Source organism: Pogona vitticeps, chromosome 1 (assembly GCF_051106095.1).
Source record: "Pogona vitticeps strain Pit_001003342236 chromosome 1, PviZW2.1, whole genome shotgun sequence".
NCBI lineage: Eukaryota > Metazoa > Chordata > Lepidosauria > Squamata > Agamidae > Pogona > Pogona vitticeps.
Genome location: NC_135783.1, coordinates 281,948,116 through 281,975,351, shown reverse-complemented (window position 1 = coordinate 281,975,351; position 27,236 = coordinate 281,948,116). Strand labels below are relative to the sequence as shown.

Here is a 27,236-nt window from a genome sequence, read left to right as displayed (position 1 = left end):
TACAAACTAACTTTCTGAAGATTAGTCTCCGAATGCAGGAACCCCATGTGAATGTGATTTTGCATACTAGGGATGGGACATAAAAAAGCTCCAGGACAAATCTCATATGCAGACATAAATGTATCTGATTAAACACAGGGAATGTAGGAGAAATTAATGACGTAATGTGAGCTTAAAGTCACCAAATGGAAATATTAAAATTCATTAAAATCAAATGTTTTAAATAATTTATCTTACTCAAATAGTATATATTGTGGTGCCTTTTTCTGCCTAAAGCACACACACCAAGTTACACACCAAGAAAAGGATTAACTAAAATGCAGTTTTATGTCTTTGCCAGAAAATTCCTGATGTAATTAACATGCCAATGAAAAATGCTCCATATTATAAACTACGCTCCATATTTTTGCATATCACCGTAATCTTTACCTTAATGTATTCCAATATAACATATACTGTACTGTATGTAACATTGTATGTAATACCTTGTGTAAGGGGCTTCATGTGGAAGTATATATACTTATAAATGTTTATGTCATTTATTTTCAAGTGTCAAATCTGCAGGGGTTGTTACTCCAGCCACTTTTCTCCCCCATCATTGCCAAATGGAGTGAATAAGCAACTGTATATCAGAAAATATATTTCTTGCTTTCAGAATCAGACTCAAGTCAGAAAATATACTATTGATTGTGATAAAGTCAGTTACGGGAGAGAAGAATTTAGCACTTTTCACTGCATGTACTTTTTGTTACTGAAGGAGGCCACCGCCAAGACACTTTGTGAAGTTGGAGAACATATGAACTTGGCAGTCCCATCACACATGTGGACTGGCCCAGGAAACGTGGCCTAACAAGAAATACAGGGTTACTAAACTGTGTTAACTTCTGAAACAGAAGAAAACAAACACGAAATACATTTCATTACAGAATTTTATTTTAGTGGAAGTATTATAAATCTGACCCAATGTAAATTTTCAAATCCACTGTTTCAAATTTTCTGCTATAATCTCTACAATTGTAGCACCAGTACAAAATAATCTAATTACGTTGCCTTGCCCACAACATTTTATGAATGATGCTCAAATGTAATATGTAATTCAGATCAATGCTTTTAAATCAAAAGGCAGTTGCACTTTTGATAGTATGCAAGCATTTAATTTTGAGGTTTTAAAAGTGTTAGTATCTCTACAATACTTGCTGGATCTCCAAGATATGAATCATTCGATCATTAAAGAGGTTCATCTGGCTAAATAAGTGCAATAAACTTTAGAGTAAAACATGAAGGAAAATGTAATTAAGTTCCAAAGGCTGACAAAGATTATTGTAGTTATAAACTTCAGATAGACCATTTAAAAGTTATTGCTAGCATAAATTCAGCTGAGAAGGTTATCACTGAGATTATTTTAATCACAAATGCAAACTTTAATATTTTGCATTACAACTATTAACCTAAAAGATAATTCTTTAAAATATGAAATTGTTCATTAAGGCTTTCCAGAGATCATTTTCCAGATGGACGGATGTGAATTCTGTGCGATAAAGCTGCTTCAATTAGGAAAAGTAATCATAGATCATGTGATCTACAAATGAGATCTTTCTTTTCCAGCCTCGCTGTAGGTATGAATACAACCCTAGAAGTAAGAGAAAGTAAATTAAAAATAAATTACGACTAGAACAAACATAGACACTTTTACAGCAATGGAGTTTATGTCTTCAAGAAATCTGTGCAAAGAATTGAAAGAAAATACATTTCCTCTTGAAGACATTTTCTTATAAGAAAACTGAGTAACAGTGAAATTTGCAACCCATTCAAAGGAGAAACTTAAGATTTCTAGCTATTGGAATGGTAGCCATGTTAGTCTCTGCGAGCGTATCAACAAGAAACACAAAATAAAACAAAATAAAAAAATATAAAGAAAGCAAAGATGTTCTGGCACTATAAAGACGGATATACTGTATTTTTGTCTTCAGACATAAGAGTGAGAATACAGAGACTACATGGCAAAACATCCATACATGGCTCTAAGATCAAGAGACAATGGTGGTCGATTGATTCAAGTTGTGTGACATTCCACACCTAGTGATGATTTAAGACCCCTGGTTGTTGTGGGTTTTTCGGGCTCTTTGGCCGTGTTCTGATGGTTGTCCTTCCTAACGTTTCGCCAGTCTCTGTGGCCGGCATCTTCAGAGGACAGCACTCTGTGCTCTGGTGTAGTTAAGACAAGACCCCTGTTTGGTACACAGCTCTTTTCTCTTGTAGCTTTGTTATGTAAACAGCAAAGGAACCCCAGGTTATAGCAACAACATATGGTAATAAGTTATTGGTTTTACCTTTGAAGTTTGTTTTAGCCACTAATCATTGTTGCAATGCCATTGTCTTTTTTTCTTTTTAATTTGTGTTTCATTTTAAGATTTCTAATGCTGGGGAATTATTAAGGAGTGTAGAATAAAAATCCATTTAAAAACTGGATGATCCGCTGCTTAATCAGGCCCAAATATCAATCCAGAAGTCTGGCTTTCAGAAATGTGTGACATCTACATCAGGCAGCACAATTTTCCCACCCTCCTCTGTTCCATCATCCTTCCCCACACACACCTCACTAAAACAAAACAAAACACTTGAAGAAAGAAAGAGGTTGTTGTTCAAGGTTGTGAGGCTGCTGACTCAACAGCAGGCAGGTTTGTAAGAGCCCAGGAAAATTGCCTTGGCTGTGCTTTAATGTCTAGGCTGTATAAGACAGTGGACATTCACAAACACAGTGTTTGGATGTAAAGCTCAACAGGAAAGGCCATATTGCTGAGGCTTCTTACTGGCTGTGGAGAGCTACAAGTTGATGAACTGCCACACATAGCCATAAACTGTAAAGGCTCCCAAGCCAAACAATCTCTTTTCTGAAAAGCAGTTCATGTGCATGTCTATGTAACTTTGCATAAATGTTGTACTTTTAATTAGAACTGCTCTATTTGATTGGAAGGTAAACTCCTGCCACATGCAAATCCATCTCTTCCTGACTGCCCACTTTCTATAGCAATTTACAGCTGAACTGCCTAACAGCCACATCTGTTTTGTTCCCATGTATTACAGAGCAATTTGAGTTGAAAATGCTCTTATACCTTCTTGCTTCCTTCAGCATTGTAGCTGTCCAAGTGGGCTTGAATGCACGCACCATAATCAGGGTGGACATCAGTGAAGTTCTTCACCTAGATTGGCAAAGGAAGTTGAAACAAAGAATTAGGTCTTTTTCACTTCTAACTATTGTACCAACTCTACGTCATGTATGGAACATGCAACATATATTTCTCACAGGCTTTTTATGATGCACCAAACATGGAACCAAGTGGGTCCTAAATATACCTAGATCTTACTGTAAGAGAGTACTGCCTAATAAACTACCTTGTAACTGATTCTGTCTCCTATCTGAAGGAATCTGTAGCAGACACATACATTTAAGTGATTCTAGAGCTGAACCGATCCACAATTTGACAGTTTACATTTTGTACTGTATTTTAATGCCATGTTTTGTATTAATCGCATAGAATAATCTGAAGAAAGTTGACTTAGAAGTTAAATGCCATTGATAACAAGTATATTAGTTAAATATGTAGGTGTAACTGCAATGGTGTAAATACAAAGGTGAACTGCCACTTATTAAATAATATTTAATACTCACTCGTATTCCTTTGTCAAATGCCAACATGTGGAAATTTACAACAATGTACTTACTCTGGTGTAAATAACAAATAGGATTTTGGCCAATGTACTCAATGTATTTAAAAGCTCATGACTGAAGTTGAATCAAGTTCAAACTACCAATATCAAATTAAAAAGTAAAAATTGAGTTATCACAGGTCTACCACTCCAGTATTTCTTTGTGGGCAACAGAAGCATTCAAGTAAGTCATGGTTACTGAATATGTATCCTTTCAATTGACAGAATCTTTCCCTTTCATGAGAGGTTTATTTCTCTTGTGAGGATATAAGGATAGAATGTTTCAAAATAAGCTCAGACCTTTACATCTTGAATACAGTGGTGCCCTGCTTGACGATTACCCCGTTTGATGATGAAATCGCTTGACGATGAGGTTTTTGCAATCGCTATAGCGACCGCAAAACGATGATTCAATGGGTTTTTTCCGTTTTAGGATGATCAGTTCCCTGCTTCAGGAACCGGTTTTTCGCATTACGATGATTAAAAGCAGCTGATTGTCAGGTTTTCAAAATGGCTCCCCACTGTTTACTGGACCTATTTCCAGAAAACAGCGATGCAAAATGGCTTCCCCTATGGAGGATCTTTGCTGGACGAGCAAGTATTTCCCCCATTGGAACGCATTGACCGGTTTTCAATGTATTTCTATGGGTTTTTTTTTTCACTTGATGACGATTTCGCTTAAGAGCGATTTGCCTGGAACACATTATCGTTGTCAAGCAGGGCACCACTGTACTTTTAGCTTTTGTTTACCTGCATGTTCTTAACCATTTCCATTTTATATTTTCATGCATCTAAATAGGATTTAGAATGTTCTTCTAAAATAATCATAGGAATTGTCATACATATAAGTCATAGACCATATGTCAGTGAATGTAGCAATTTACTACTTACAGCTTTCTTCTGAATGAAAAGCTGAGCATCTTTCAGATGGCTGGCAATGTTCTCACACAGCCTCTCACGCTCTTCCTTTGTCAGGACTTTGGTATAGAAATCTCGCACCTTTAAATAATGTTGAAGAGGAACATTTGTCCCATTACTGTTCTATCTATGCTGATTTGCAGTCTGAAATATGTTAAAATCAGAATAAAAACTACAACTGTGCTACCCTAACCCATTATTATAAAAATGGCAATGAAAGGAATGGTCATTAGACTCATCACAGGACCTGGGTCGCTGGTTTAGAATCTGGAAAGTCCCAATTGTTTTGCAACAATGGCCCCAAAAAAATCAATGTAAAGGAGTTTAAAGTGCATGCCTACATAGTGCCACTATTTTCAGTAAGGCCCCAAACTTGAACAAGAGGCTATTAAAACATGTGCTTGTACTTATGTAAATGGTATCTCCAGATGTGATTTTTCATTAAAAAAATGCAGTGGGACTAGAGTTGCCCATAACTCTTTTTGTTAAAGACAGGAAGCAACTAGTTATAAGCAACATCTTTAAAGAACATCTATTCTTGTTGTTGTCGTTTCAACTTCTATACCACACCATAATACTAGAGCTTTCTCTGAGAGATTCAGAAGCAATCTAACAATGCTTCTGGAGTGGAAAGGTTAGCCAACATTTAAGTCATAGTCCACTTTCTGTCATTGTCCAGGGGACAATCGAATGTGTTTACAGTCCTCACATGGCTAGACGTGATGAGAAAAGGGCAGTGCAAAAATGGCCAAAAGAAGTCTTAGTTATTGCAGGACATAAAAATATATAAAAAAACTATTTTCAGTCTGCTTTCAGGGCACATATTTGGCAGCTATGGCATATAACTCATGTTCAATTCACCAATATAAAACTTCACATGTGTATCTCCTTTTCAAAATAAGATCACTGGCTGTTTCTGCTCTACTCACCTGAGACACATTATCCTCATTTCCGCTATTGAAGCGCTGAACATCACCTGAAATATTTATACGACTCTCCTTCAAAATGGGTTGGTCCTCTGGGCCAGTAAAACTGTTTGGATAATAATTTGGGGCACCACCTACAAATAATTAGAATACATTACAATGTTTGATTAGGAGTGGGTAGGAGGATAAAATAATTTATTAGAGTTATGTTGTTTTGTTCAGTTTTTCTTAATCCCCAAGCAGAATTCCAGCTCATAAAACATCCACCCACAAACATTGACATTTGCTCACCTGGAGGTCAGCGTGATCTCTGCAGCCTTCCTGTTGCTCTAGTCCTTCTTGGGAGCTGTAGCCCCCCACACTAGGCTCTACAGTGGGCACTTTCCAAAGAAGGGCAAGTTACTTACCTGTAATTGTATTTTCAAAGTGATCAACCACGATTCACACATTGGCTTCTTGTCATGCTTGCCTGATAATCCTTGGAAACCTCTAGAGCAGGCTTGTCCAACCTTGGCCCTCCAGATGTTCTTGGACTTCAACTCCCAGAAGCCTTCAGCACCACCTCTGCTGGCAAGGATTTCTGGGAGTTGAAGTTCAAGAACATCTGGAGGGCCAAGGTTGGACAAGCCTGCTCTAGAGTTTAGTGACACCAAAAGCTCCACCTTCTCTCCCTAGCAAGCATGCGCCCTTCTAGCAATCCTCCTGACTTTTTATGCAAGCATGGGGGGATGCAGGTTTCTTGACTATTATAAAAGGGGGTCATGACTCGAAAAAGATTAGAAACCACTGCTCTAGAGGTTTCTGAAGTTTATTGCACAAGCATGAAGAGGACCCAATGTGTGATTCACAGAGACAATCATGAAGAAATATGACTCCCAAGAACCACCACAGCAGCTTCCTCTTTTAAAATATTAACAAGAAGAAGCAAGGGCAGATAAGGGCATGGGGCCACACTGGTCGGCCTTGCTTCAGGAAAGCAAATTTCATGTGTGTTTTGACGGGCTGGAATCACCAGAATTATACCTGGGGGTTGCTCGGCAAATTCTGGGAGTCCAAATAAACAGCAAAACACAAAAAACAAAAAAAGGATGCCCATAATGATGATAAAAGCAAAGCGTGCTGCTTATATACCACCCCATAGTGCTTCAAGCATTCTCTGGGCAGTTTACAAGTTATTTATGCAGGCTACACATTGCCCCCTCCCCCCCCCCCCCAGCAAGCTGGGTACTCATTTTACCGACCTCGGAAGGATAGAAAGCTGAGTCAACCTGGAGCTGGTTACCTGGGATTGAACCCCAGGTCATGAACACAGTTTTGGCTGAAGTACAGCAATTTAAACACTGCGCCACAGGGCTCATGATAAGAAAGGAAATCTGAAATAGTTTGACTGTACCCCACTGTAAACTATTTATATTTATAAATGTATGCCTATAGTTTACTGAAATCATCATTCCCCAAGGAAAGGTGGAACAAAATTCTCTCAGTCCAGGTTTTATTATTATCGTTACCTGGTTTCAGTCCTAGACATGACAGCCAATTAGGAGCTTGATTCCTGTTACTGCTGAAGCTGTTTCATATCAAGAAACATTAATTAATCTGTTTATTAGTATTTCTTTTCACTATATCCTTACGGCTCCTATTTACCTAACTACAATCTAACAGAATGTTCAAGAAAGATCAACTACTTTCATTTTATGATCTCTTGATTTGGAGCCACATTTTAGTTCACAAAATTTTTCTAAAGCTGTAGAGTTAAACTGGCATGATTTCAGGTGTTTGGTGTTCATTCCCCCACCCCCGCGCACACACATGCACATACACAGACAAACAAGGTTTGGTATTTTTTTCCAGTTAAATTTTCTCTCCAAACAACTGACGTCACTATGACTATTTATGGCACATTAAGGGCCCATGTACTATTTCTTTGTTTCACTATAAACATTATTGTTACATGCCATCAAATTAATTAAAGATGGTAATGAAATTTAACTACACATCAACTATCTCCAATTCTGCTTTAAAAGAAAGGGGGGAATCTATGTTCATACAGTTGACACAACAACATGAAGAAATACAGTGGTGCCTCGCTTAACGAGCGCACCGTTTAACGAAGAATCCGTATAGCGATCCCTTTTTGGGGATCGCTATACGGATCTGCCCCAATCGCCGCACTCGCTTTGCGACGATTGGGGCATCCGGCGGCCATTTTGGAGCCACCGAACAGCTGATCGGCAGCTCCAAAATGGCCGCGGATGGCCCGAAATGCCCCCCCCCCGCAGCGTTTTCGCGACCTCGGTAAGCAAGGGGAGGGCGCGAAAACACTGATAGGGGGCCATTTCGGGTCATCCGGCGGCCATTTTGGAGCCACCGATCAGCTGATCGGTGGCTCCAAAATGGCCGCCGGACGCGAAAACATCGCTGGAGGGGTAAGTTTGGACGCTTATTGGAACGCATTAAACTAAGTTTAATGCGTTCCAATAGGCTTTCCTTGCCCGTACAGCGATGTTTTCGCATAGCGAAGGTTAATCCGGAACGGATTAACCTCGCTATACGGGGCACCACTGTATATCAAAATTTTAAAGTAATAAAATCTGAGTTGCAAGTGAAAAAAAAAATCCTCCTGCAATTGGTGCACTCTTCCCTCCCCACACCAAAAAGTACTTCCAAGAGACTTCATAATTACCTTGGTTGTCAGACACACACATAAACCCATCTCTCTGGTAGTTGGCAATTCGAGCTCGGTATGGACAATTCACAGGAATCTGAAGATAGTTGGGACCCAGACGGTGTCTATGAGTATCAGGATAAGAAAAAAGACGACCCTGGAATAATATATTAGAGGAACAAGAATAAGAATGGGTAACCTTTGTTTCCACTACTAGCAGAGTGTTCAAAGCTATCTACAAATCACAGATTAAGCATCCATTCTCAAAGCTTGGTTCTTTCATAACCTATTGAGGGGAAAGCTGAAGCTTCACAAAAAGTCTCATTACCTGCACTAGATAAAACACCTACATCCAATACTCTGTTTCACACAATAGAAACCAGTGTAGTCAATCAAGTGATCATGGAATCAGAGAATAATAGAACTGTAGTGGTGGAACTAACCCTGAGGATTGTCTTGTGCAAATCCCTATTACTGCACAGCTAAAACATCCTTGACAGATGAGACCTCTGTCTAAAAACTTCTAACAAAGGAGAATCCACCACCTTCTGATGCATTTTGCGAACACCTATCAGAAAATTACTCATATCTCTGACATCTATTCAGAATCTCTCTTTTGTAACATGAAACCACTTTGGATCCTAAACTCTGGAGTAGCAGAAGAAAAAAAATCTTGCTCAATATTCCCTATGACAGGTTTTGAGATGTTTAAAGATGCCTGTTTTACCACCTCTTAATGCTCTGGCTCTAAGAGGTAGTAAAACAATTGCACTTATTTCACATGCTAGCAAGGTTATGCTCAAAATCCTCCAAGGCAGGCTTCAGCATTATGTGGACCGAGAACTCCCAGAAGTACAATCTGGATTTCGAAGGGGCAGAGGAACTAGAGACCAAAATGCTAACATGCGCTGGATTATGGAGAAAGCCAGAGAGTTCCAGAAAAACATCTACTTCTGCTTTATTGACTATGCAAAAGCCTTTGACTGTGTTGACCACAGCAAACTATGGCAAGTTCTTAAAGAAACAGGAGTGCCTGACAACCTTATCTATCTCCAGAGAAATCTGTATGTGGGACGGGAAGCAACAGTTAGAACTGGATAAGGGACAACTGATTGGTTCAAAATTGGGAAAGGAGTACAACAAGGCTGTATATTGTCTCCCTGCTTATTTAACTTATATGCAGAATACATCTTGCGAAAGGCAGGACTGGAGGAATCCCAAGCCAGAATTAAGATTGCAGGAAGAAATATCAATAATCTCAGATATGCTGACGATACTACTCTGATGGCAGAAAGTGAGGATGAATTAAAGAACCTCTTGATGAGGGTGAAAGAGGAGAGTGCAAAAATGGTCTGAAGCTCAACATCAAAAAAACAAAGATCATGGCCACTGGTCCCTTCACCTCCTGACAAATAGAAGGGGAAGATATGGAGGCAGTGACAGATTTTACTTTCTTGGGCTCCATTATCACTGCAGATGATTATAGCAGCCACAAAATTAAAAGACACCTGCTTCTTGGGAGGAAAATGATGACAAACCTAGACAGCATCTTAAAAAGCAGAGACATCACCTTGCCGACAAAGGTCTGCATAGTCAAAGCTATGGTTTTTCCAGTAGAGATGTATGGAAGTGAAAGCTGGATCATAAAGAAGGCTGACCACCAAAGGTTGCTTTTGAATTGTGGTGCTGGAGGAGACTCTTGAAAGTCCCCTGGACTGCAAGGAGAACAAACCTATCCATTCTGAAGTGCTCACTGGAAGGACAGATCCTGAAGCTGAGGCTCCAGTACTTTGGCCATCTCATGAGAAGACTCCCTGGAAAAGACCCTGATGTTGGGAAAATATGAAGGCAAGAGGAGAAGGGGACGGAAGAGGACGAGATGGTTTGACAGGGTCATCAAAGCTACCATCAGTTTGACCAAACCCTGGGAGGCAGTCGAAGACAGGAGGGCCTGGCGTGTTCTGGTCCATGGGGTCATGAAGAGTTGGACACGACTTAACGACTAAATAACAAAGTGCTCCTGGCTAAATATACCCAACTCTCTAATCTGTTCCTCACAAGATTGAGTTTCCAGATCTTTTACTACCTTAATCATCACCCTTTGGACACATTCCAGCTTGGGGATACTGTTTACTTTTCAAACTGATATACACAGAACAGGACATACAGTAGTCCTCCAGGTGATATCTAACCAAAACAGAGTACAGTGACCCTGTTTTTCAGTCTATACAGAAACATAACCCCCCAGCTGAAACCCACCCTGAACAGTTTTTAAAAAGCAAAAAGCAGCACCTTACCTTACCAGGCAGTGCGAAGCCTCCTCCGATCGCACTCACTCTAACCGTTGGGGTGAAAGAGCTATAAAGAAGCAGCCTCTTCGCCACCAATGGTTAGTAATTTGAATTTCCCGCCCTTTCCCCCTGCCTTTTTTTTATCGTAACTGAAAGCTCAGGCCGCAAGTTGAAGCAAAATTTTGCAGCAGGAGCTGGTCGTAACTCGAAATGGTCGTCAGTAGGAACGGTCGTAAGTCGAGGCACCACTGCAACAACAACAGCAAGCTTAGGATTGCAGAGTTGGAAGGGACCTTATGGATCACTGAGTTAAGCCCCTGTTAAGAAGGCACAGTGGGGAAATGAACTCCCAACTTCTGACTCCACAGCCAGATGCCTAAACCACTGAGTTATCCAGTAGTTCTATATATCATATTAACTAATCACATTGCTGTACACCATCAAGTAAAGCTTACAAACAAAAGAAAGCTTTCTTTCTTAAGAGGAAAATGTTATTTGTATTAAAGACCAATATTGATTACCTGTAACATTTTATCGGGGCTAGGTTCAATCCCGGGGGGCATGTTGCTTGGGTCAAAGGCCATTTGCTCAACATCAGCAAAATAGTTGACAGGATTCCTGTTTAGGACAATTTTTCCCACAGGAATGAGAGGATAATTTTTGTGAGGCCAAACCTAGAATACATAACAGATATATTATTGCAGCTGTACGTATTTTAAATCAGTATTTTCAAACTTCTTGGGCAAACATACCTACAATGTGTTGTACCATAGTCTTCTGTGTATAAGACGCCCCCATGTATAAGACACCATCCCACTTTTCTAACCCAAAATTAAGAAGTCAATATTTTAAACATAAAACTGAACACATTTTTAAGGCTCACGACCTGGGGTTCAATCCCAGGTAGCCGGCTCAAGGTTGACTCAGCCTTCTACCCTTCCGAGGTCGGTAAAATGAGTACCCAGCTTGCTGGGGGGGGGGGCAATGTGTAGCCTGCATAAATAACTTGTAAACCACCCAGGGAATGCTTGAAGTGCTATGGGGCAGTATATAAGCAGCACGCTTTGCTTGGTAACATTTATGTACCAGTACTGTCATATTATGCATCACACTTTAACTTTATTCAGCTGCTGAGCTTAGAACACTTGCACATTAGGAGTCCCTGTTGCATCTGAGCACTGTTGCAATTGGTTTGTTCAGCATCAGCTGACGGCAGTTACATAAGTCTCCTGATTGGAGGCAGCTAAGCCTTGTGACTGAAGGAAGCTTGTTTGCAGAGGCAAGGGCCGTTTTGTTCTATCCTCAGCTTATTTCCGTGTATAAGATGACCCTCAATTTTCAGTCTAACAATTTTAGGAAAAAGTAGCATTTTATATATGGAAAATATGGTAATATACACCAGAAAGGTATGCAAAATATACTTACCTTAGTTAAATCAAAAGGATTGAACTGAAATTTCTCAGCTTGTTCAAATGTCATAACCTGAATATAGAAAGTCCAAGATGGATAGTTTCCAGCTGCAATAGCATTATAAAGATCACGCAGACCATAGTCAGGGTCCTCAGAAGCTATTCTTGCTGCTTCTTCAACAGGTAGGTTTTTGATTCCTTGATCTGTCTGCAGATATTGAAATTAATCTGTTGGTATCCAATTATTAATGTAAAAATTCTAAGACCTACTAAAGGAAGAAATATGGAACTCTTAATCTATGCTCTGCATCACTGAAGTCTGTTGGCAAAATTAGACTTCTTTTAATTTAAAGATCTAAAGCAAGACAGAGCATATAATATTGCAGTAGCCTGTATGCAGAGAATTAGAGAAGCACAGGCATCACATTTCATCTTTAAGGCTAGATTCCAGCTGTCTCTAATACAGTATTCATACAGCAGTATTTAATTCCACATAATAGGGTGATGGTGATATAAGCAATGTTATATAGGGCATGTATACTGCTCTATGCAAGAAGGTTTTTAAAAGAAATTGATTAAAAAAAATTTCCTGGCCCGGTAATTAAATTCACAAAAAACATATTTTTATTAAGTTCATTTAATTGTACAATGCTGTTTTCCAAATTTAAGTAAATTGCCACTGTAGCTGCAGAAGCAGTGGCATAGTACTCCAGTAACAGAGCATACAGCTTCCAAAGGACAACATTACTACAGCAAATTAAATAATAAAAACTGTTTTGAGAGGTGTAAGTTAGTTGTTTTAACCAATGCTGAAACTAGAGGGACTCTACACAGCGTATCTTCAAGTCATTCACACAAGCACATTCCAAATTAGTTTAAGAACTGTTGTGCCAAAACCAGGATCATTTCTGGCTCAACCTTTAACTTTCAGGACAAAGTTTAATCCATGGTTATATAAAGTTTTCAGGTAACCTATGATATTAACCAATCATTAATCCTAGCTAAAAAGCACTGAGTTTTTAAAAGAGAAGCCAGAACAGAAAAAATTGTAAGTTTACCTTTGCATGAAATTTGCAGTACACTGCTTTTCCACTAGCATTCACCAGCTTGAAAGTATGTGATCCATAACCATTCATATGACGGTGTCCATCTGGAATCCCACGATCACTGAAAAGAAATGATACCTAAACACAAAGCAACAACAAAAATAAAACTTTATTAAAATCTTTTATTTAAAATCATCTTCCATGACATCTCAAGAAACTAAAACTAGCTATTCATGCACATGATAACTATTACTTTTCTTGCACAATCAAAAGTAAGTTTCAACCATATTTTTTCTTAGCACCATATCCACATAATGCTTCATTCTGTGGCAACAGTGCAATACCTGATTTCAACATAATTCCTCTGAAAGGACAGGGTAGCTATGAACTAGGTAAGAATGCCTTTCTGCTTTCTTAAGAATTCTTGTTACAAGTTTGCATATGTGATAAAATGGAACATGTTCCCATGAAGCCATTTGTTTGCGGCCATTAGGCTGTGAAACAACCAACTGCACAAATAACAACACATTATGAAATTCAGGCCAGGATCCTACTATGTCCAAAGCGTATTCCAAAAGCAGGAGGAAAAGAGTGATTAGAAGTTTCATCTTTGTGGTGGGCAGAGTCAACAAAAAACTGGGAGAGGCAAAGGGTATTCTTGTTTTCTAGAAAATGAAGTGAGAGTTGCTCTCAGAGCAATCAGAAGAAATGAATTAGTAGAAGTTAATGAAATATCAGTACAGCTGTTTGACTGGATGTGTCAAAGACCTAACATAAATATGCCAACAAATATGGAAAACTAAGGGAAAACTAAGCATTAACCACAGTTTGGAAAAGTTCAATATACATTCCAATCCTAAAGAAAGGAGGTATCAAACATTTCAATAACTACAGTGCCACTGCATAACTTCTATGCAATCAGAGTTACGCTTAAGATTTTGCCACAGAGACTTTTATCATATATGAATTATAAATGCCAGATACTCATGAAGGATTCAGAAAGGAAGGCACATTAAATATCTTATTCCACCTATATGCTGGCTACTTGAGTGAGCTGGAGAATATGGCTTAAAACCAGGGATTGGGAGTTCTCCATATGTCTCCTAGAAGAGCCAATTTATGTAGCTTTGGGCAAACTGTACAATCCCAGAGAGTGACTAAAAGAAAGGGCTGGCAAACCATTTTTTTAGTACTTTAAGATACCCTGGCAAGAATTACTGTAATTCTAAGTGTACATACACTAAGTAGTACTGGAGTGTATGTGCATAAGAATTTCAGAAGAAAATTTGTCTGTTTTATAGACTACAGTAAATCCTTTGACTATGTGAATCATGAAAAGCTATGGATCATTCTAAAAGAAGTATGTGTGACAGTACATTTGATTGCACTAATGTACAACATGTATATGGGTCAGAAAGTGATTGTTAAAATAAAATTTGAAGGAACTGAATGGTTTCCAACTGGTACACATCTCAAGACAAGAGTGTATTTTATCTACCTGTATCTGTGTCCTATACACACAACATATCATACAAAAAGCTGGATTAGACAGAGACAATGGAGGAATGAAACTTAATGGAAGAAGCTTCTGTTTTTTACAACATGCAGACAATACCATGTTAGCAGCAGAAAGCAACAGTGACTTGAAAGGATTTCTGCTGAAAGTGAAAGAAAAAAGTGCCAAAGCATGATTACAGCTGAGCATTATGACAAAAATGACAACAGAGGAACTGCATAACTTTACAGTTCACAAAAAAGATACAGAAATGTTTAAAGATCCTTTATACACTGGTCCAATCATCAACCAAAATGGAGACTACAAGCAAGTAATCAGAAGACTGAGACTGGGAAGAGCAGCTGTGTCACTGAAGACCAAGACCATCCATATGCATAGTACTTCTGATTACTATATGCAGATGTGGAAGATGAACACTGAAGAAAGATGATAAGGAAAAAAGTATTCATTCAAAACATAGTGCTGATGAAGAGCTTTATGGTCTCCATAAGTGGACAGGAGATGAAATCAATCCTCTGGTCTTACTAAAAGTGAAAATGACTGAACAGAGGCTACCACAGTTCAGAGATACCCACAAAAAGACTCACTAGAAAAGACAGGAAAAGTTGAAGGCAACAAGGAAAGAGGCAGACATAACATGAGACAGAATGACTCAATAAAGAAAGCTATAGTTTTATGTTATGTTGCATTTCTACTGCTTTTACCAGTTATATGAAGTTTTTCCCTTTGCTTTTCAATTCCGTAAAAAGATTTCCTAAAAGCAAAGCAGAAACAAACACAAAAGACAACCTTTGCCAGGAAAAAAGTGTTAGATTGTGTTCTTCACATTTGGCAGCACTGTGCTGAGCTTTATGTATGTGCAGGACTCATGATTTTACTTGCAATATCTTAATACAAACCCAGAGTCTGCAAGCAAACCTGGGCACCATTTTCCATCTCTCTGCCCCAGGAATTTATCCTTTTTTAAAACTGAAAGAAGTAGAGCAGGAATGTGTGGGGTGAAGTTTCTTCTGCACTATAAGCTCCTAGAAAAAGGAAACAATGCACAATTGATGTGCTTTGAATTGGCAGAACAAGAATGAATATTCAGGGTCTCAGAACAGCAATCATGAGTATGCACACTTGCCTAAGAACATTACTGAATGAGGTCAACATCCAGGCGGCAGTCTATCATTTTTACAAGAATTCTAGTAATCAAACGGAGCTAAGTTGTGAACTTAAATCACAAGACTTATCTTGTGATCACAATTTTAAGAGCATGCCATGCAAATAGGAAAAAAAATGCTTTCACTCCATTTCTGCTGTCTTTCTCCAAGTTAAAACAGGAGTGAAAGAGAAGAGTAGATCTCAAAGAAGAAGAAAACTGGTCTTTTTTACTCAAAGTTTTGAGTCTCTTCTTTTTATCCTAAGCTCCCTGAAGAAGCACAGGTAGATTAAAGAGGAAGGGTGATTCATCATGCAAAGAAAAGAAAAGAAAAAGGCTCCAGAGACTTAAAATAGGGTAGACCGTACCTGGTGCAGAGACTCGGGGCGGAGACTCCAGAAGTCCCACACCATGTCTGGATCTTTCAGGTGAGTCTGCGGGTTCCTCTTTTGGCTATGGATAAAGGATGGAAACTAATAAAAACAGAACACAAATAAATAATTAAATTAATGAGTTCTTATATTAAAATTAGGTCTAGTACACATCATTTTGTATTTACACAGAATTGACTTTAATATGTACCTGCAATTCAAAACCCATGAATCAACATTTTAAAATCTACTCTGCCAATTATAGAAGTATCAATCTTGAAAGCAGAAAACTAATTTAAATAACAAATGAATGTTTCTGCATAATCATCACGAAAGCACTGAAGAGCGCAAGTTTGTAGCTGCCTAGTTACTGCTAGTTTTGCCAACTTTGCGAGATGATACGGCACTCTGGTATATTAAACTATATTTGACCTAAAGTAGCTTTCATGACATTTTCTCTGCACACAATGTTCAGTGTTAACTTCTTAGGTCCTTAACAGGCTAGGAATAAATTATGAAAGGAATACAGTCATATATTTGAGCCCAACTACAAATAAAAGTCTTCAGTTGCTATATTCAAAATCAGTGTAAGTGGGAAACAACCAAAATATGAAGCCACAAAAAAGTTCTATTTAAGTACCATGGATTTAAGATTCACATTTATAGAACAATTGAACCGGGATGAAATGCCTAAAAGCAATCTCTTCATTAAACCCAAAAAACAGGAAACACCTGGACAAAAATAACAGTTATGATGCAAAAACAGGAGGCACTTGATGTTATATTTTCCAGCATAGATACTGGAATTTCATTTCATAATTTAGTCTTAAATAAAGAACAAAGCCAGTTAGTCTGTATTTCATGTTTGTTGGCCTTTTTCTTCACCACTCATGGACTCCTTTTACTCAGAAAAATGAAAACCTGAAGATCCAACCTACCAGCATTGCATCTCTAATAAAGAAAATGGGAGTGTTGTTCCCCACAAGGTCCCAGTTGCCATCCTCTGTATAGAACTTCATTGCAAAGCCTCGAGGGTCACGTACTGTGTCAGCTGAACCTGCTTCTCCCGCTGAAAGATGCAAGTTTACCAACGTAAGATTGTGAAAACTGCAAACATTCCCAACATATATACAAAATAAACCGTTGTGTAATTTTACTCCTTTTGAAAGGCATCTATGCTCTGGAGGCACAGATCTGTTTTTATGCTGCAAATTTAAAAGGAAACTTTCAAGTATACAACAAGCCTTATTTAATTACAGTGAGAACAAGGTTATGGAAAGAATATTCAGTAAGATTGACTTTTTAGACTTCACTTACAGATTCCTGTCTAAATAATACTTACATTGAAATTAAGTTTGGATTATCAATCATCTCTCTCAATCTCTTCCACTCTCTTGTCATTTTAAGAGAAATCCTATAGTCTAAATTCAAGACCCCAAGTACTGATAACAGCTTCTCCTGTTGATTTGGCGAATTCATGAAAATACAGTACATACTTGCGGGTTCTATGCAACTCATATGGGATCTTATCCAACTAAATCCCTGTGCTTAACAGAGTCAGACAAGGATACATACTAGCCCCCACTTTGTTTAATTTCTATTATCAATGCCTTAATTGGAAACTTGAGTAACCCCAACTTTCATCAACCTAAGCTTGCCTCTCACCCAATTTCGATACTACTTTATGCTAATGGTGCCATTTTATTGTCAAGAACGTGTGTAGGCTTTAGAAGACTTTTGAGAACCTTCTCCTCCTACTGCAATAAAGAACAACTAATAATTAACTATGCCAAAACCAAGATAATGGTTGTTAGTAGAAGGAGAATAAAGCATAAATGGTATCTAAATGGACACCCTATAGAGCAAGTATCATGCTACAAATATCTTGACATAGTCTTCCATTCATCAGGATCCTGGCTTACACATGTAAGTGCCAGAATGAGTGCCAGAAAAATACCATGGCACTAACTAGATTTCTTCATACAGTGGGTGTAAACATCTTTTGTCGGCGATACAAGTTTTTAAGGCCAGTATTATTTCACAAATGCTTTATGGCTCTCAATTGTTCACGTACACTAACTTACGACCTTTGGAGATTGTTCAGACCAAATTTACAAGAGTCATCCTGGGAGCTCCACCTTGTACTTCCAATGTGGCTTTTCGCTTAGAGGTCACATTAGTATCCATTAAAGTGCGGACCAAAGTCCTTATGGTAAAGTACTGGCTAAAACGTATTTTTTCATTGGAAGGCTTGGCCCCACTGATGCTACTAGATACTTTTCAATCTGACTGGAAGAAGTGTATAACTGAAGAGATATTGAAAACTGGCTTTTCTCCCATTACACTTATAGCAATGGGTCTTACAGACGCCATCAAGGCGGTGAAGTTAAGAGTCTGGGATATAGAATTACAGGACCATCTTGGCCAGCTGGGGAAATCTAACTTTCTTAAGAAATCTGCTTTTATCACCCCCTTGTATTTAGCCAGTACTATCTCATCTAAAGCCAGAAGGGCTTTTACACTAGCCAGACTTAATGTATTACATTCTAAGCTTCTGGAAGGAAGATTTCAAGGTTTGCCTCCATCAGATTGTATCTGCCCTTCTAATAGTGACAAAGTCAAAACAGTTGGGCATGTTCTATTTGTACTTGCTATCGGGATTTACATATGGAGCTTTTACTTCCTATTATCTGTAAAATCTCCCAGGAGATTATGTACAGTTGCTCCTCTCTGAAAATACTCCTTATATTACAAGTGGCAAAATTCTGTGCTGCAGCAATAGTTATTCACGATCAGATATTCAGGCTGCGATCTAAGATGGACAATATAATGCTTTTATAACATAACACTTGCTGAGGTTTCACTTATTTTAAAGATATAGTCAGCTTAGCTGATTATGATGTTATGAATTTGAAAGAAGGAGTTGATTTGTCATGTTTTTAATGGAAGAATGTATAACTCTGTTTAGTTTTCTGAAACTGCAATTGTAAGTATTTATTTTATATTGTTCTGGTCTTGTATGGTCTTTGACCGTAATAAAGTTATTCATCTCTTGCCGTTTAAACTATTTCAGAAGTAATTGAGCAGAAACACAATACTGCATAGTTGTCTACACCACTATCACAAAGACTACTAACTTTGAGAATAGAAACAATCACCAAATGCTTCATATACAAAACAAATAAAAAGGAAAATGCACAAAGTGTGTAAAGGCCTTACCAACAGTAGAAAATCGAATGGCCATTGGGGTTCTTTTGCCAATGTGCTCAAATATTTTTGCTTTGCAATACTTGGTGATGTCATGAGTCACTTCAAAATAGCCAAAAGCCCCTGAAAAATAAAATGGTTAATTTTTTATAGAAACAGTCTAAAGCAGTGGTCCCCAACCTTTTCCCAACCACGGACCAGTTGGGAGTGTGTGGTGTGCCCGCAGGGGGGTGGAGCTCGCTTGCACGCATGCCGTGCTCATGGGGGCGCTTGCACGCACAATGCACTCGCAGGGGTGGAATAAGCTTGTGTGCATGTGCACGGTGCACTTGCAGAGGGCGGAACGTGCTCGCACGCATGTGCACGACAGTGCTCACGGGGAGGTCTCGCAGGGTGGTAGAAGATCTGTGTCTGTGGCCCGGCCCTGGATAGGCCGCAGACTGCTGCCGGGTCATGGACTGGGGGTCGGGGACCTCTGGTCTAAAGGTTAAAGGTTATTTGATAACAATGTCATATATGGTACTGGGAGTAGGCCAGTTTGAGAGGAGTAAATATTTATTCTGGAACAAATTACCAGAGGCTGCAAAATATCTACAAAATCATGTTCACTTCTGCTGGAAGGAACGCCCAATAGTCTGAACACCAATGTTTGAATGCTAGTGGAAGGGAATTCAAGATTCAATATGTAATCCTTGCACCTCCTGAATGGAAAGGTTTGGGAGGTGGCACTGCAAACTGTGAGAGGGGAATCAGCAAAAACTAAGCGCATGAAAAAACTTTCAAGTGGTCACAAGAATGTGCAATGAGGAAAAGGCAAAAAAGCCCTTTGGAAAAAATAGATTTCCACACATATAACTCTAGATACATCTCATTACAAAGAAACTATGCAGATATAAACCATGATGCTCATCTGCATGGAGATGATGTGTCCACACAACATTGTTTTCAAAAGACTATTTTGATACATGTTTTATCTGTTGTGTGCTACCTTGGGTCCCCTATGACAAGAAAGGCAGCAGATGATTGATAGATAGACAGACAGACAGACAGACAGACAGACAATGTAGAGGCCATTTTTCAAGAAGTCCAAAACATTCTTGGGTAAACTAAAATAATAGAGCAATTCCTTCACTTGAAGCCAATGTGTGTATTTCTTTTCCAGAAACCTGGCAAGTGTAACTCATATATACTTCTATGAATAAATTACCTATCTCTTTCCCACATGCTAAGGGGTGTTATCTGGGTTCTTCTTGTTTTTTTTTTTAATCCTGACAAAAAAATACAAAACATTAAAATACTAGGTCGGAAAGATTATCTAAATTGTTATGTTTACATTCATAATAAATTAAACAAATAATATAGAAAAATAACTCAAAGATTGGTTGTTGTGGGTTTTTCGGGTTCTTTGGCCGTGTTCTGAAGGTTGTTCTTCCTGACGTTTCGCCAGTCTCTGTGGCCGGCATCTTCAGAGGACTGGAGTAGGAACTCTGTCCAAGCAGGAAGAACAACCTTCAGAACACGGCCAAAGAGCCCGAAAAACCCACAACAACCATAAGATCCCAGCCGTGAAAGCCTTTGAGAATACAACTGAAAGATTCTTAAACATCTTCATTCATTTTTTCTTTTAATTTTTTCAAGAAAAAGGAATTAGCAAAATTAACTCTGCCAATTAAAACTGGATGGCAGAATAAAATTTGTTTACACTGCCAGTAGCAAAATAAAATGCTTGTTATATTAAAATAACAAGGATTTCACAAATTATTCCATGATAGTCCTGCAGTGGTACAACACTAAGGGAATGAAGCCATAAAATGTGCCACCTGATCCAACTCAAATACATGTTACAAGCTGTGGAAGCTATGCCACAAATTTTGTTTTCTTGTATCTTCTGTACACAAAACTATATGCTGCTTGTAATTAGCTGAAAATATTTAATGCTATACATTGAATACAGGAAAATACCGTACAACTTGAAAAACTAACCTGCTCCTTTAGCATGCACAACCCTTTCAGGAATCCTCTCTCGGTCGAAGTGCGCCATCTCATCAGTGAAAACCACATCTTGAACCAAGAGAGGTCCTCGTGGACCCACAGTCAAGAGATTCAATTTGTCTCCCACTGGGATCCCTGCTCCTGTGGTCAAGGTATCTGGTTTCTAAATTCAAAGAGGAAAAAATGAAAGTCACAACAGTGAAAAGCACACATAATTATCTCTACTTTTTAGTGGCTTAATGAAAGTAATCATACATTAATCTGACGGATATGTGAGGTAATAGGCTCCTCAAGCTACACAGACACTGCTTCCTACTTCAGACTCTACTGTTTCATAAGATGAATTATATGGGAATTAGCTTTACATGTAATAACAATCTGACTGTTAAAAGATCAACTAATGTATGAAAGATGGATAGCATTTCAAAAACATTCTTGTTAAATTAATTTTAAAGCACAATTAACTGGAAAGAGTAGCATGAAGATTCATCTTTTGTTGTTATGTGTTGTCAAGTCCGAATTATGGTGACCCTATGCATGTGGGAGCTCCAAAATGTCCTGTCCTCAGCCATCCTGCTCAGCTCTTATAAACTCAAGCCTGTGCCTTTCTTTAGGGAGTCAGCCCATCTCATATTTGGTCTTCCTCTTTTCCTGCTATTCCACATCAGTAATGCCAGTGATGGATTTCCTTTCAACACATACAGCATGTACAAAAAGAGTGATGGTCAATCTTCACATAAGATATTTATGTAGATTTTTAAAAATAAACTAATCAATTTATGTGGAATAGTTCCAATCCCCTGATTCAGGAGCCTCGTGGCGCAGTGGTTCAACTACTGCAGTGAAGATTCATACTGCAGTGAAGATTCTGCTCACAACCTAAATTCATTCCTGGGTTCAGGTAGCCAGCTCACGGTTGACTCAACCTTCTATCCTTCTAAAGTTGGTAAACTGAGTACCCAGCTTGCTGGGGGGAGCAATATGTAGCCTGCATGATTAAACAATAAACCACCCAGAGAGAGCTTTAAATACTATGGGGCGATATATGAGCAGTACACTTTTCTTTTCCTTTGATTTTGTATTTTATAACAGCACCTTTACCAGATGTTACTACAACAATGAAGACTGAATGGTCCTGAAAAGCATTACTACTACTACTACTACTACTACTACTACTACTACTACTACTACTACTACTACTAATACTAATAATAATAATAATAATAATAATAATAATAATAATAATAATAATAATAATAATAATAATAATAATAATAATAATAATAATAATAATAATTTATTATTTTAATTGAATTGTAATTGTTTTTAATTGTATTATTTTAATTGTATTTTAATTGTTTTATCTTTTCATTATATTTTAATTGTATTTTAATTGTTGTAAGCCACCCAGAGACCTTTGGATGGAGTGGGTGGCATATAAGTTAAATAAATAAATAAATAATAACATCCTTAGAGCTGCACAGCTGGAGATACCCTATAGATCATCAAGTCAAGGAGGCACCATGAGGCACCCTGTCAAGGAAGCACAGTGGGGAATTAAACTGCTAACCACTGGCTTCACAGCCAGAGACCTAAACCACTGAGCTATCCAGCAGTTCTTAGCGTAAATAAGTCTCAAATCAATATTCACAAATGGGAAAAGTTGAGAAACCTAACTAGAGAAAAGTGTAGTTTGTGTTTTTTAAGAAAATGTACAAAGCTGGCATTTACAACTACTGTACTAGAGAGTCACAACATCCTAAAATGCAGCAGCACCACTTTTGAAAGGCAGTAATTAATGCAACTGGAACTTAGATTTAAGTAGGAAAACAAACCATGACACAATCTTTCAACTAAATACTACCAATTTTTGGAGTTTAAATTAAGACCAATATTGCTTCATTGATTTTCCGGTGTCTCCCAAAGTGTTCATTACTCCACCCAATTGAGCACATGAGTCTTTGGGATTAATTGTATGGGTTTATCTTCATAGCACCACTTATACAGATTCAGTCATATGATAAAAGCTGTTTGCACATTTACAAATTCATTAACAGGAAAGTTAAATTTTCAACTGTTCAGAGCATGGTTAAAAGTATATCTAAGTTCTTAAAACATGGGACTACTACTAAATACCTTTGATTCATGGGCACCCTGGGGTTTTTTGAAAAGCACTGTCTTTGACACTTTTCCTTCGATTAAACAGAATAAATGACATGTACACATTCATTTATCGAATGTAATAAAGGAAAACACTGGACACTGTTTTGCTGCTAGTTGTTTGAAGGGTGACAGGGCAAAGACAAGGACACATACGGCTTTCTATCTTAAGAAAAGAGTTTTAGCAAATATTCCATTTTTGTTTGTTACACTGAAAAATAAAATAATTTGTTAAAATCCCTGTGATTCAGTCCTTGGTCATCTATTCTTATTACAACTGTATAAAACAGATGGTAGAAAGTATAAAAACAGCTGGTTCCTGGGTCAAAAGTGATTTCTAGAACTCATAGAAAAGTATACTGCCACTATATGTTGATTTTTCAGAGATGTATCTCCAAATCCAACAACAGCAATATTCACAATGAAGACAGGTAGGCAGCAATCTGCTTTACCCATCATTCAAACACTGCAGTCTCAGAGCCAAACTACATACCATTGGTGCAACATATTTTCAATTAACATGCACTTTTGCAGTGCTTTCATTTTTTAAGAACAGGTGGGGAAAGGGAGATACAGTGGTGCCTCGCTTTACGACTGGCCCGCATTATGATGAATCCGCTTAACGACAATCTTTTTGCGATCACAAAACGATGGTCTAAATGGGGGAATTCCGCTTTGCGATGATTGGTTCCCTGCTTCGGGAGCCGATTCTTCACAATATGACGTTTTTCTAACAGCTAATCAGCGGTTTCAAAATGGCCGCCGGGTAATTAGAATGGCTCCCCAATGTGTTTAGGGATGGATTCCTCGCTATACAGGCAGCGAAAATGGCCACCGTATGGAGGTTCTTCGCTGGACGGTGAGTTTTTACCCCACTGGAACGCACTGAATGGGTTTCAATGCATTTCAATTGTTTTTGTTTTGTTTTTTTTTGTTTTTGTTTTTTTGCTTTACAATGTTTTCACTTAACGGCCATTTTCCTGGAACGGTATATCATCGTTAAGCGAGGCACTACTGTAGAAGGGGATATCAGTAAAGCCACTGATGGAGTTCCTCCCAACGCACACACCATCTTCAAAGAGAGTAATGGTCAATCTTCAAATGAGCTATGTAGATTTTTTAAAAAATACCTGCAATGATACATTCAACAACAAATCAAGTTTGGCTCTTTACCTATCATATCTGATTTACACTATGAGGAAAGTTTACTCAGAAAAATCCTTCACAGGCAGATCCACATTGTGGATCAGAATGTGATGGTGCCTCGACTTACGAGTCCTGACTTGCACCCAATTTGAGTTATGACCAGCTTCGGTCACAAAATTTTGCTTTGACGTGCGACCGGAGCTTTGAGTTATGACCAGAAAAAAGGCAGTGAAAAAGGCGGGGAAATTTGAACTGCTTACCGTTGGTAGCGAAGAGGCTGTTTCTCTGTAGCTCCTTTGCCCCAGCAGTTATTTATTTATTTATTTATTTATTTATTTATTTATTTATTTATTTATTTATTTATTTATTTATTTATTTAATTTATACCCCGCCTATCTGGTCGGTGAGGACCACTCTAGGTGGCTAACAACAATAAAATACAGTAACAATATAAATAAACAATTCTAATTAGTAAAAACACTACAATACATTACACAGAGTGCAAAACAGAAACAGTAAAAGTTAGAGAGTGTGCATTTGGAGAGAGGCTCCAGACTGCCTGGTACTGCTTTTGCTTTTTAAAATTTTAAAAACTGCCTGTTCCGGGTAAGTATTGTAGGGTTTTGCAGCGTGGGTTTGGGCTGGGTGTGGGGTGCTATGTTTCTGTGCTTTTTTTAGTCCCTGCTGGAATAGGTTTTCTTGATTCTGTGGCTCCTGGGTTTGGGCTGGGTGGGTGGGGGTTATGTTTCTGTGCTATCACCTGGTGAGGTGTTTTGTTTTTTAAATGTGTTTTGTTTAAAAGGTGTTTTGGACTCCAAACTCTTCCCCTCCCCCAACTGTCTTCTCTCTCTCTCTCTCTCTCTCTCTATCCTCTCTCTTTTTGTGCCTCAAAGCACAAACCTTTGTCTGAGGGGTCTGTGTACCTCAGTGATGACCTTCTTTCTTTCCTCTTTTCCCCATTGTTCCCTCCCTCCGTCCTTTCCTGCCCGATTTTTAAACTCAAGTCATCTTAGGTTTAAAAAAAGTCTCCCCCTAGTGGACGGATTAACTATTTTTGCATTAGTTCCTATGGGAACTAATGCTTTGAACAGATTAATCTGTTTCAATGTATTCCTATGGGAAATGTGCTTTGAGTTACAACCAATTTGACTTATGACCATCTTCCAAAACTGATTAAGTTCGTAACTCAAGGCACCACTGTAGATTCTAAATTCAGTTTATGTGTGCACTTCTCTCCACAACAGACATCGGCACAATGATCTTTTTCAGATAGAATCCTATTTAAAGGACTACGTGAGGGGACAATCAAGCATGGAGAAAGAGGATAGCTGGCCCAAATCTCTATATTGCCTACTGACAGTTCTTAGCTCCTTGAGTATTCACAGAGACTCCCTCTAAATCTGTCAACTCAAGCACAGGGCAGAGACATCATTTTTAACTGAACTGTAACATTTAAACAAACATTTTTCCTTTTCTAAATATTGACAGTTAAGTATGATTTACACTAGTTTACATTTCTACTAGTGTTGTATGCAATTTACAGCTCTTTGAAAGAGTCTCATTGGGGTCCAGCATGTAGCGTGCTAAACTTCATTTCAAATTTTAGTCACTCCTGAAAGTTACTAGGTGACATTTGCATTTTTAAATTTTTTTAAAAAATTCTTTATTTTTAGATACTTATATAAACAATTTATAAGTATCTAAAAATACACGTGGTGGCGCTGTGGGCTAAACTGCAGAAGCCTGTGCTGCAGGGTCAGAAGACCAGCAGTCGTAAGATCGAATCCACGCGACGAAGTGAGCTCCTGTCGCTTGTCCCAGCTCCCGCCAACCTAGCGGTTCGAAAGCATGCAAATGCAAGTAGATCAATAGGGACCACCTCGGTGGGAAGGTAACAGTGTTACGTGTCTAAGTCGCACTAGCCATGTGACCATGGAAGATTGTCTTTGGACAAAACGCTGGCTCTATGGCTTGGAAACGGGGATGAGCACTGCTCCCTAGAGTCGAACACGACTGGACAAAAATTGTCAAGGGGAACCTTTACCTTTATAAACAATTTAAATACTGTACCAAAGTAATTATTAATTCCCCCCTTTAACTATCACAGCAAATGTAATAACACCAAATATGCAACTCACATATTGACATAGCACACAAGGCAAAAAATGTTTGCTAAAATCCAGGCAACTGATACGTATAATAATTTCTACTCGTAAAACCTTTTTAAGGCTGCCAGAACAGTCTCAGTCAATCAATGCATGTGAAGGTTTTATTCCTTCTGCTACCCAAAGTTTGTGTTAATTTTTCCTATAATGCTTTATTAAACCTTGGTCAAAACCCCTCAGAGATCCCTCCAGAATTTATCAATTACCCTCACAGCCACTAGCAGATATATTGTTAAAGATTTATGGAGTAGATCTGCCTTACTCCCCAATATAGAGTGATAATAATGCTGACTCTGGAGATTTGATTATGGATTGCCCACAGTAATAATTCTTATTTCATTACCTCCAAAATGGCTTAAATTTGTTACATAAGTGCTGGAACAAGCCGCTTCAAAAAGAGGGGCAAAGTAGAGGAATATGATGTCAAATACCATTCTGTAGTATTTTCAGTCAGATTCTTTAAACCTTGTTGACCATCTTAAATGGAAAATTTTGAACATGTTGGTCCATTCATTTTCCATGATTTGAACATCCCTGTCATGTCCCCACATCACATGTCCTGGGATATAACC

The 27,236-nt window shown here is 38.3% G+C and overlaps 1 protein-coding gene across 2 annotated transcripts in view; it reads right to left on the bottom strand.

Annotated features, from left to right (window-relative positions):
- Positions 1-911: 911 nt before the first annotated feature.
- Positions 912-27,236, bottom strand: part of CAT (catalase) — a 65,077-nt gene continuing 38,752 nt past the window's right edge. For both annotated transcript variants that reach the window (XM_020782822.3, XM_020782820.3), the window contains exons 2-13: positions 21,185-21,356; positions 19,214-19,324; positions 16,933-17,063; positions 15,992-16,096; positions 12,976-13,101; positions 11,934-12,125; positions 11,030-11,182; positions 8,236-8,374; positions 5,556-5,686; positions 4,600-4,707; positions 3,114-3,200; positions 912-1,630 (exon numbers count right to left, since the gene is read on the bottom strand). In XM_020782822.3, coding sequence (XP_020638481.3) covers positions 1,580-1,630; positions 3,114-3,200; positions 4,600-4,707; positions 5,556-5,686; positions 8,236-8,374; positions 11,030-11,182; positions 11,934-12,125; positions 12,976-13,101; positions 15,992-16,096; positions 16,933-17,063; positions 19,214-19,324; positions 21,185-21,356 — 1,506 coding nt within the window. In that variant the 3' untranslated portion in view covers positions 912-1,579. The remainder of the gene's footprint in view (positions 1,631-3,113; positions 3,201-4,599; positions 4,708-5,555; positions 5,687-8,235; positions 8,375-11,029; positions 11,183-11,933; positions 12,126-12,975; positions 13,102-15,991; positions 16,097-16,932; positions 17,064-19,213; positions 19,325-21,184; positions 21,357-27,236) is intronic.